The sequence below is a fragment of the Sciurus carolinensis genome, chromosome 1, assembly GCF_902686445.1.
Source record: "Sciurus carolinensis chromosome 1, mSciCar1.2, whole genome shotgun sequence".
NCBI classification, from domain to species: Eukaryota; Metazoa; Chordata; class Mammalia; order Rodentia; family Sciuridae; genus Sciurus; species Sciurus carolinensis.
In genome coordinates, this window is record NC_062213.1 from 131,289,043 (window position 1) to 131,301,487 (window position 12,445).

At 34.8% G+C, this 12,445-nt stretch overlaps 1 protein-coding gene across 1 annotated transcript in view; it reads left to right on the top strand.

Annotated features, from left to right (window-relative positions):
• The window catches only part of Hfm1 (helicase for meiosis 1), an 87,225-nt gene that overhangs the window by 57,042 nt on the left and 17,738 nt on the right, over positions 1–12,445 (top strand). The window contains exons 30-31 of the mRNA XM_047564451.1: positions 9,699–9,779; positions 10,027–10,142. Coding sequence (XP_047420407.1) covers positions 9,699–9,779; positions 10,027–10,142 — 197 coding nt within the window. The remainder of the gene's footprint in view (positions 1–9,698; positions 9,780–10,026; positions 10,143–12,445) is intronic.

Below are 12,445 nucleotides of genomic sequence, written 5' to 3' on the forward strand. Positions count from 1 at the left end.
AAAAGATATCATTTCTCCCCAATTAATCTTTAGATTAAATATAATCCCAATCCCAAACCCCAGTGGGTTTTTGTTTGCTTTTTTCTGAAACAGCAAGCTGATTATAAAATTCATGTGAAAATTCAAAAAAACAAGAATAGTCAGGACAGACTTGAAGAAAGACATATCTGGGAAATTTTACTAGATATCAGGACCTCTTACTAATCAGTAGACATTAAGAGATTTTGATGTATGCATAAGGATAGGTACATTAACTAATGGAATAGATTAAGATTCAGAAGCAGACCTATAGTTGTACAAGCAATGATTTATGACAAAGTGACTGTACCATAGAGAAAGAATGGTCTTTCAATAAATGAGGCTAGCTTAATTAAATATTCATATTGAAAAAAAATTGTGCCGGATATGGTTTGAATGTCTTCCCCAGAGGTTCACATCCTGAAAGCTTGATCTCCAGTCTAGTGTTATTGAGATAAAACTTTTAAAAGGTGAAGCCTAATGGAAGGTGATGGGGTCATTCCTACCCTTGGAAGAGATTCATACTTGTCTCCTAGAGTGAGTGAGTACTCCCAGGAGCAGCAGATTTTTACAAAATGAGTCCATCCCATGTGCTTAACCCCTAATTTATGCAGTTAGTTTCCACTTCTCCTCCACATTGTGATATAGCTAAAGGGTCCCTAACCAGAGGCTAAATCATTGGAGCCCTCTGAGCTTGAACTTACAGCCTCCAAAACTGAACTAAACAAATTTCTTTATAAAGTACCCAACCTCCAATATTTTGTTAAGGCAACAGAAAATAGACTATTACAGATCGTATCCTGGTCACAAACTCATACTCTGAACAGAACTTATTTCTAAATAGATTGCTGATTTAAATGTGAAAGAGAAACAATAAAACTTTTAGAGGAAGAACAGATCTTCCAGGCCTTGGAATACATAGTTTAATAGCACACAAAAAGTTCTAACTGCTTGTGTTAAAATTAAGAACTGTTCATCAACATACACCTATAAGAGAATAAAAAGTAATTCATGGAGTATGAAAAAAAAATTTAATACATATTCCTGAATGTTGTAGGCTGAATTCATACATTGAAGTTCTCATAATGTAACTATATTTGTATAATGTAAAGAGATAATTAAGTTAAAATCATTAGGAACTCTAATCCAATATAACTGGTCTTCTTATAGAGAGAGAAAATTAGGACACTGACACACATGGAGGGAAGACTATAAGAAGACACAGGGAAAGCCATTTACAAGCTGTTAACTGTGTTCACATTTTTTTCCTACTCACACCAGTTATTTGTTTCAAATAGCTTGAATTGTTTCTTTGATTGTTTCTCTTATTTGCAACTGTAGTGAAAGCTGGAATGTCTGCTGTACTTCCTACTAGCATGAGCCTTTTGTAAGGGTACCAGTTCCCCACATACTCAGCACAACCCTGTGGAAAGCAGACAGAAAATACACCCTATCAGACAAGTAATATTTTATTACACACACACACCTTTTACATATATATCTATATAGCCATCCCAAATATTGTGAATTTATGTACATTCTGATTGTACAATTTAGTTCTTACATGAAAATTCACATATTCCCAAATGAAGATATATTTTTATACCTTTAAATATAACATATATTCACTATCTACCTTTTCTTTCTCAGTAACAAACACAAGATGAGGCCATAGATTTACCCTACTAAAGTTGTAACACAAAATTTAAACTTTCTCAAGATAATCCAAATTTCAGCTATTCTGATCTCGTGTCAGACCATGTTATTAAATTATACAAATGAATGTCAATGCTTCTTGACTTACAATGATGAGGTTATATCTTGATAAGCCTCTGTAAGTGGAAGATATCATGAATCAAAAATGTACTTACTACACCTAAACTATTGAACATCAGAGCTTAGCAGTAGATAATCTGTTGTTTACCCTCATGATTGTGTGACTTTTGAAGCTGTGACTCACTGCCCCTGCCCAGCATCACAAGAGAGAATATTGTATACATACTGTATACATAGTGTTAGCCCAGGAAAAATTCAAGTTCAAAGTATGATTTCCAACTGAAGCATATTTTCCAACCACCATAAAGCTGAAAAACCATTAAGTTGAACCACCATATATTGGAGAGTGTCTTATATTTAGTTCAAACCATATAATTCAATACATTTCTATTTAGCATCATTAATATATTTGCTTAGAACTGGGGACTGTAAAAACACGTTAATTAAAATTTCATGTGTCATAACTATGAAACTGTATGCATCTCAGATTGTGATAATATGGTATCTGCTAACTTGAAAGTATACTGAAAAGTACAGTTTAGATTAATGTTCTCTGGAACCATATTTTTAAAAATTATCAATCTTTGAAAACATATTTGTTAATAAGACATTCAGATAATTCTCAGACTATAGAGTGGGGTGGGTGGAAAAGCAGTTATATGGTACTGGGATGCTCTACCACTGAGCTTCTTCCTTAGTTGCCCAGGCTGACCTTGAACATGTGATCCTCCTGCCTCAACCCCATGAGTAGTGGGAATTATAGGCATGCCCTATTGCCTAGCTCTAAGTACCATTTCTAACAAAAATATAGGGAAAAATTTTTGTCACTTAGATAAAATCCATATGCTAATATTCTAAACAAACTTGTATACAGTTCTTATTCCTGACAAGATATGCCAACTCTGCTTTGAAATTTTTGGGAGCCCTTAGAAACTTAGATATCCACATCCTGGGTCAGTTTTTGCTACTGGCAGCAAATGTTGTGCATAGTCATTGTACACCATCTTGTGGCAATAGTTTAAAATGCATTGTTTTTGGTGAAGTCCTTTGATTTAAGAGACAAAGGCAACTTCTATCTCATATGAAAAAAAAAAAAAACTTGCAAGGCATGTCTTCTTATCCCCCAAATAATAGATTCCTTTTCCCATCCCCCAAATAATAGAGTCCTTCTCTAAATAAATTAAATTAATCCTTTGAGGAGATCTAAAGCAATTAGTACTAATAGAAAGGCAGAATGGTTGAGAAATTAGGCTCTGGATTTAGACTATGGGAATTAGAATACCAAATTTGCTCATTATTAAGAGTGTGGTCTTGACCATGTTATTTAATCTCTGCATGAATTACTTTTCTCTTATGTGAAGTGAAGATATAATAGAAGATATAATAGAAATACCTTACAGAAAGACCAGATATTTGAAGAACATTATGGAACATGTGAAAGTCCAAAATAATTAAACAGAAAGTGGATGAAACAACAGGATAATTCAGAAGTGTAATAAAACTTAATATAAAACTTCAAATAGTAACCTCAGAGAAATTAAAGATAAAATTGGAACCATAAAACTAAATAGGATGTCTAAGGGAAAAAAAGGATAAGAGCAAGTATGGGGAAGTAAAATCTATGATTATAAAAACACAAAAACACTGGAGAACTAGAATATAAAGTTGGTATAATGAAGCAAAAAGAAAAGGAGATAGAAAATTTAAGAGACAAAAGAGGCAATCTAGGAGCCTATTTTCTGACTAACAAGTGTTCCAGAAAAATATCAATTAGAAGAAAAATATTGAGAAAATTTTCTAGACCTAAAATGAGCTATAAATCTGCATCTCAAAAAGGCTCAATGCTAGTTAGGGTGAATGAAAGATTTACAAGTAAGGCATAATTACAACATTTCAGAACATCTTGACAAAGAGAAAATCATAAATATTTCCAAGAAACAAAACCAAGGTTATTTTTGTTTGTTTGTTTTGTGGTGCTAGAGATTGAAACCAGGGTCTTACCCATGTGAGACAAGCCCTCTATGAACTAAACTATATCTTCAGCCCAAAACCAAATGTTTTTATGAGCAAATTGGATATTAGAAGAGAATGGACATAAATTCCAGAGGATAAATGATTTTCAACCTAGTGTTCTATATACCCAGTCACACTCTTAATTAAATACAAAAGTACATTTGAAGGTTCTTAAGTTTCATTCTCACACATCCATTTTTAGGTAGTTGCTTCAGGATGAGCACAGTAAAACCAGGGAGTTAACCAGGAAAGAAAAAGTCAAAGAACTCAGGTATAGTGAATTCAGCTCAAGAGCTTAATGAAAGGAAGTTTCAGGGTGACAGCTGTAAGACTGGCTTCCACTGCATTAGGAAGAGGATATAGGGCTCAAGGAAGGAGGTATCTATGAAGGGGAAATAAACAGGCAAGGTGTTTCCTTATATTTTTCTTTATCCCTGAAATATTGAATGAACTTTAAGAAATTTAAAGTAGATATTGCTAGAGTAAAAAAAGCAGTAAAACTTCAGGGGAAGCAATATGCTGCTTAAGAAAGAAAAACACTTCACTTGGTTTTGCTTTAAAACTATTTTTACTTTCTATATGTCTCTCAAATCAGCCTATTTTTTCTGACTGATTTTACTACTGCCATCACTGTAGTCTGAGTTAATATCTCTCTCTTTTTTTTTTGCCTAGACTCCTGTAGTAGCTTCTTAACTAGTTTTGTTGCATCCATTCTATCCTATCTCAAATCTCTTCTTCATATTACTTTTCATAGAGTAATATTTTTCACAATACAAATCTGAGATGTCCCTCATTTGTTTAAAACACTTCAGTGACTTCCTATACCTCTTAAAATCTAAATCATTAGCATGCCCTACAAGGTTCCACACTTTCATAGGGTCAACCAGTCCCTAAACAACAATGTGATGGCAACTCATACATGGTCTTGCCTTACTTCAGAAAATTTGGCTGGGAAGGACACAAGAGTCTTAGATGTATTTAGATAGTTTAATACTTACACAGACAGCAAAGCACAATCAGCATGGTATCAGTTACTCCCATCCTTCATCCCAGAGGATGATACTGGACCAAAGGGGCCAAACATGAATGGTGGGTCACTTTGTTTTTGAGGTATGAACTCTATCCTGCAGCTATGTCTGAAATGGGAAAAATGGAAAGTCCCATGCCTTACTGGAATCAGGGAAACAGATAAGAAACTGCTTCATGGTAGTCTCATGCAAGATAGGGAGCCTCCTGTAAGCTAAGGAGTCAAATGAGCAACAGCTCCTTATAAGACTGCCTGGATGATAGGCCATTCTGCCAGTAGTTGAGCCTTATCAACGTGGTCTATGTGAAGACATGCAATTGCCTGGGTGCTATGGTGGAGCTGTTCGTGCCCCCCCACACACACATAAGCTGCCTTTTCTACTAGTAGTCTCATGTACTTTCTTGCTTTAGCATCACCCACACTAACCTTTTGATTTCTCCAGTAGGCTATGTTTTTCCTGTCATAGAGCATTAGTAAATGTTGTACTCTCTGCCTAAAACTCTTTCTCCTACTACTTTGTCTTTTTAACTCCCACTCTTTCTTCAATCCTCTGCCCAACATTCCTGACCAGGACAATACCTCATTATCACATAGCATGGTGATATGTACAGTGTGTTCCTCTTCTTCATAGTACTCAGAGGTTTTTTTTATAATTATTTGTATAATCTTAAATTAATATAAGAATAGTAGAGATGGTACATTAATATATTATTTTATCACTTAATTTAAAAATACTTTTATATACTTAAGTTCATTTTCTCTTTAAAAACTTTTATTGGTGCATTGTAATTATATCTAATATGAGAATTTGTTGCTACATGTTCATACATGCATATAATATAAGAGGATAATTTGGTCAATTTTGTTCCTCAGTACCTCCCTGTTGCCTCCCAACCTGCCTCCCATGGTCCCCTTCCTCTATTCTATTGGTCTCCCTTCTATTTTCATGAGACAACCCCCTTCTTTTCCCCCTTTTTTTCTATCTACCTTTCTTTCATATCTACATATGAAAGAAAACTTGACCCTTTTTAAGTGTGGCTTATTTCACTTAACATAATGCTCTCGAGCTATATCCATTTTTCTTCAAATGACATAATTTTATTCTTCTTTATGGCTGAATAAAACTCTATCATGTATATACACTATTTCTTTATTCATTCATCCATTGATTGTCACCTCTGCTGCTTCCATAATTTGGCTACTATGCAGCTATAAACGTGGACACACATGTAGTACTATAGTATGCTGACTTTAAATACCAAGGAGGGGTATAACTGGGTCATATGGTGGTTGCATTCCTAGTCTTTTGAGGAATTTTCATACTGATTTTCATAGTGGTTAATTTACATTCCCACCAACAGTGTAAAAGCATTACTTTTGCATTCTCACCATCTTGATTATTTGTATTCTTGATGGCTGCCATTCTAACTGTAGTGAGATGAACTGTCAGTGCAGTTTCGATTTGTATTTCCCTAATTGCTAAAGAGATTGAATTTTTTTTCATATGTTTGTTGGCCATTTGTATTTCTTCTTTTGAGAAATGTCTGTTTAGTTCATGTGCCCATTTATTGATTGGGTTATTTATTTTTTGTGTTATTTATATATTCTATATATTAATTTTTATTTATTTATTTTTATATGGTGCTAAGGATTGAACCCAGTGCCTCACATGTGCTAGGCAAGCACTCAACCACTGAGCCACAAACCCAGCTCCCTGTATTTTAATTGTCATAAAATTAGCTAGCAAAGATTTTCCCCCATTCTGTAGGTTCTCTCCTCACACTTGTTTCCTTTGCTATTCAGAGACTTTTTAATTTGATACCATCTCATTAGTTAATTCTTGGTATTATTTCTTGAGCATTAGGAGTCCTAGTGAGGAAATTGTTCCCTGCACCTATATGGTGCGTGTTGACTCTTGGTTTTCTTCTAGTATTTGCAAAGTTTCTGGTCTAATTCCTAGGTCTTCGTTCCATTTTGAGTTGATTTTTGTACAGGGTGAGTGATAGAATCAACTTTCATTCTTTTCCATATGGATATCATTTACCCAGTTCCATTTGTTACCAACTTATGTTTTTGGCACCTTTGTCAAGCATAGGATGGCATTATCTGTGTGGGTTTGTCTGTCTTCTCTTCTGTAAGGTTGGTTTTTGTGTGTTTTTATGCCAGTAACAGATACTGTTTTTAATCCTTGCTTTATATTGTTTTCAGATAAGAGTTCATATTGGAACTCATGTTCTTTTACTCTAATGTGCCCTGTACTTCACCTGTAAATATATTAAGTACAAGGCAGCATATAGTAAGTGAAATGCACAAAGAATAAGCCACAGGGACCCTGTTATGGTTTGGATGTGAGATATCCCCCAAAAGCTCACATGTGAGACAATGCAGGAAGGTTCAGAGAAAAAATAATTGGGTTGTAAGAGTCTTAACCCAATCTTAATTAATCCCTGATGAGATTAACTGAAGTAGTAGGGTGTGGCTAGAGGAGGTGGAAATTGGAGTGTGACTAGAGAATCTCTCTCTGGTTCCTGATGATGCAAGCTGCTTCCCTCTGCCACACTCTTTTGCCACGAAGTTCAGCCTCACCTCAAGCCCAGTGGAATGGAGCTGGACTTCTGTGGACTAAGACCTCTGAAACCGTGAGCCTTCATATAAACCTTTCCTCCTCTTTAATTGTGCTGGTCAGATAATTTAGTCCCAGCAGCGAATTAGCTGACTAAAACAGATGCAAAGGAGAAAGAAATCACTTCTGATGAAGTGATCACAATAGGTCTGTGATAGAAGTGCCATTTGAGTTGCCTTAAAAGTTGATAAGCTTCTTCTGATAGACAAGGAAATGAGGGTTTTCTAAGATGAGGTAATATCAAAGATACAGTCAGAGAAAGGCATGGGATAATTTGAAGAATGGCAGTTGAATGTGTTTTGATGCTATAAAGGGAGACTGGAATTAGATTATACAGGACCTTGGATATGGAATAATTTTGTCAGTAGGAAGTAACTAATGTTGATGAGTGGGCATCTAACCAGAGTTGAACTTTACTAGTATTAATTACGAAAAATATATAGAATAAATTGAAGCATGAAGGACTGACCTCAAACAAACCAGGTACCATCTAAGTTAGTGGTAAGAAGATCATGATGCTGGGCACAACTTCCGAACCAATAAATCATGGCACTCCTTACAAAATATAATGTCAAAAAGCCTTTCAACCAAAGACCCCTAGGAACACATCTGCCTTTAAAGAAAGTTAGCTTTATTTAACATCCTGCAACAAGTAAGAGTACAGTACTAGCCCAACTGTGGATCATCTCGGAAGTTGAGAGAAACTGACAGGATTTCATCTCATGTTGGGTGATTCTTAGAAGAGTTTAGGGAAAGGAGAGATTAGTTCTAAATTGGATACCTTCAGAAAGTAAAGTATTGGTTATATTTTGGTCTTTTGATCTTGGTGTTGGATTTTAAAAATAGTAGTCATCTGTGTTAGCCAGAAGAGGGGGATATTTCATTATTTTTGTGGTTTTTGAGTGTTCTTGCCTATAGTTTAAGAAGTAATTGCATAGTAATCTTATGGCTGACTTCCACTAAAATAACATTGTACATTGTTTATATTCTCCAAGTTGTTCATGTTTAGTTGGGAACAGTATAGTTTAGCTGTCAGTTTGCAAGCTACCAGGAATTTTTAAAAATTACTTTATCAGTACCTAATGCTTTGATTAAGTACTGGTTAGGTCCTTGAAAGAAACCAGCCTCTAGCTGGAGTTGTAGCTCAGTGGTACAGTGCTTGCCTTGCACTTGTGAGACACTGGGTTCGAACCTCAGCACCACATAAATAAATAAAAAAACAAAGGTATTGTGTCCATCCACAACTAAAAACATTTTTTTAAAAAAAGAAAGAAAGAAATCAGCCTCATTTGATGAGCAGGCTCATCCATTTATCCCATGCTACTAGACATACATTATCATTGTCTAGAAGTATCATGACTTGACTGAAAGTTAATTGAAGAGTGACTCTAAAAATGAAGAGTAAAATCTAAGAAAGGTTGTAGAGGTCTTCAAAACTCTTTGCTATCTCCAACATTTCTACTTTACTTAAAATTTATGCTCTAGCAAAAATAAGCTGATGTTGGTTCCTATAATCTGTGATTTGCTGCCTTTGAATATTATATCTTCTATCTGGAATATCTTCTCTTTCTCCCCTTTTCATATCCTAATCCTGTCTGTCCTACAAGGACCAATTTAAATCTCTTTCTCCTTATCCATGTTACTAGTCAGAACTAAGATCAAGAAAAAGCCTACTTAAAGTACAATAAATGAAGAATTAATTATTTGTGGGTATATTAATTCTTACAGAAGTTAAGCTGGAAGCAATATTTCCTTTCTTTGAATTGAAATATCAAATTTTTTATATTCCTAATGCATTTATTTTTAACATTTATGAAGAATGGTGTCCTATCTATTAATGAGTAAGTGGTACCATCAAAATGCCATGAGGTTTGCTTCTTTCCAAATTCTCAAGCTTAAGGATAAAGCAAAGCAAAGTTTAAATCTCTATCCTCATTCTCCCTTCATTAAGGACAAAGTATGTTGCTTATGTTTTGCTGTATTTGATTCTGTTTATACCAGAGAGGTTGTGTTAAGCTTATAGGAGCCTAGGTATTCCTTGTGAAAAAAAGGTTAGGGCTAATAATGGGACAGGAATTGTTATTAGAAATATTTTTTTAATGGTATGGGTTAACACTTGAGGAAATGCGAAGTCAAAATCCTTTTGTGCTGTCTGAGAGAAGAGACTGGATAAAAATTAATGATATTAAGTTCATAATAATAAATATCATAACAAATAGGTCTTTTCTTATATTGATTTAGGAATAACTGCCTGCAAAAAACCTGGAAACCGAGAATGCAATCATCATTGTAAAAATAAACATATGTGTGGCCATGACTGCTGTGAGTTTAATAAAACAAGTTTATTTTAGACATTAAAAATTGAAAGTTCTTTGATAAGTAGTAATGACATCCTAATTATCTGTCTATGATATTTATGTCATGCAGCTTAAAACTCTCAAATAATGTTCAGTCTTTTGTGGACAACATGAAAAAAAGTAAATATTAGGTTTGAAATTTTGAAGAAATTTGGCTTTACATGAACAATGCCTGAAGTTTAACCTAAAGTATCTGAAATTTATTTTCATAGGTAAAACTGGAGTTGCACAGAAGTCAGAAATTAAAGAACCAACAATTTCTTCGTATTTATCTGATTTAAGAAACAGGAATGCTATTTCATCTCTTCCTCCAGTTAAACGTCTCAAGGTTAGTATTAATAACATTTATCCTTTGTTCTGCAATTAAATGAATATAAATATCACTTATTCTGTATACCAATTAGGTAGGTCTTCACAGTGTGCTTTAGAATTACATGTGGACTTAACTAGAAATATGCCCATTATTTATAATCAATCTGTAAACCTACTTTTAGAATGTATTTATACAGCTTCTTTCTCATTAGCCTTTTTTCATTTTTTCTTTTTCTTTTTTTTTTTTTTTAAACAAGAAGGAAAATGAGCTTGGCTTAGTTCAGCAACAGTTGAACTAGACATTCTTGCCTTTTCTTGCTCCTCCTCCTCTGTACTGGGGGGTTGAAATCAGGGGCACTCTACCATTGAGCAACACCCCCAGTCTTTTTTATTTTTATTTTGAGACAGGGTCTCACTAATTTGCCAGGCCTGGCCTCAAACTTGCAATCTTCCTGTCTCAGCCTTTCAAGTCACTGTGATTACAGGCCTGCACCACTGCACCCATCCCCAAGAAAACAGCTGGATGTGTTCCCCAGGAGCAGTATGTCCCTTGGTGAGCAGGAATCCTTGCTCCTTCTGTACTGTATTGGGTTGGAAATTATGAAGTCAATTTGGATTCTTTTTTTTTTTAGTTGTAGGTTGACACAATGCCTTTATTTTATTTTTATGTGGTGCTGAGGATCAAACCCAGGACCTCATGCATTCTAGGCAAGCACTCTACCACTAAGCCACAACCCCAGCTAATTTGGATTCTTGAACCTAGAAAAGTACTAAGCAAGAGCCTTTCTTCCAAGTGATAAATAAATGAGAGTCTAGTGGTTAATAGACTAGTCATTAAGTGACTATTCTTAAGCCTAAGTTATATCCTAGAAAAGCCCTTTTCTAGGGCTCTTAGAATAAATATTTTAAGGCATGAGTCTAAACAAGAAGAATGTCAGGAAACAGAGAGGAATGAAGTAGGAAATAGTCACCATCTTCTTTGAGAAAATAATTTTTTATTGGCATGTTTTCCTTCCCCTCCCTTCTCCCCCTCTTCTTCTCCCTTTCCCTTCATCTCTTCCTCTTTTCCTTCCATATTCACTGAATATCAAGAATATTCCCAAGGCTAAAGTACAGTGATAAATAAGATAGTTTTATTTCCAGTCCTCATAGAATTTATAGTTAAATAAAGGATACAAATAAGTAAACAGGCCTTTTCAATATAGTGTGATGAGTGCCTCTATGACAGAAGTATAAAAATGCTTCAGTTTAAAAGGGGAATGAAGGGAAGGGAGGGGTGATGGAAATAGGAAAAAGAAGAATGAATCGGACATAACTTTGCCTATGTTCATGTATGTATACACTACCAGTGAAACTTCACATTGTGTACATCTGCAAAAATGGGATCCAAGTTAGAATAAGTTATAATCCATGTATGTGTAATATGTCAAAATACACTCTACTGTCATGTATATCTAAAAAGAACAAATAAAAAAATTTATTTAAAAAAATGCTTCAGTTTAGATTTTTTTAAAAAAGTATACTGAATCCTCATTTGATGGACCAGGAAAGGACTCTTAGTAGATATGATTCAGACCCCCAAAATAAGCCAAGTATGGAGGTATAGGAGACCAGAATGGGCAATGGGAGGGACAGAAAAATTCTCAAGGTGAGGGTGGGGAAGAGAGAGATCTTTAAAGGAACTGAAATAATATATCTAGAGTTCAGTTACAAGTAGAGTAGAGAGAGATGAGGCTGAAGAGGTAAGTAAAAACCAAATCATTCAGGCCTTTTCACTACTTTAGGGATTTATATTTCATTCTGAAAGTATTGGTAAGACCCTGAAGGGTTTTAATCAGTGAAATGATCTGAATTACATTTCATAAAGATCATGCTGGCTGCAATGTAGAGAAGGAATTAGAGGATGAAAAAGTAGGGACTCGTTAGTTTGTTTTTGCCATATTTCAAGCAAAATAATGACCTAAGCTATGGTAGTGCCAGTAGCAATGGAGAGAATTGATGGGGCTTAAAATATTTTTCAGAGATGGGATGGACTACCTTGGTACTTCATTGGTCATGAGGAGTAAGGTTGAAGGAAGTAGTTAAAAATGATGCCCAGATTTCTGACTTGAGCAACTGGGAGAAAAGTTAGGTCTCACTAGGGTAGGAACAGTAAAGGAAAAGCAAGTTAGGGGGAATAGAGAAGGATAAATTCAATTTTGGAAATAACCAAATTTAGAGGTTTACAAAAATGTGTAGTATAAATGTCCTGCACACAGTTGTATATAACTGAAAAATCAGGAGAGTTAAGCTAGAAACAGATTTGAGAGTCAATCACAA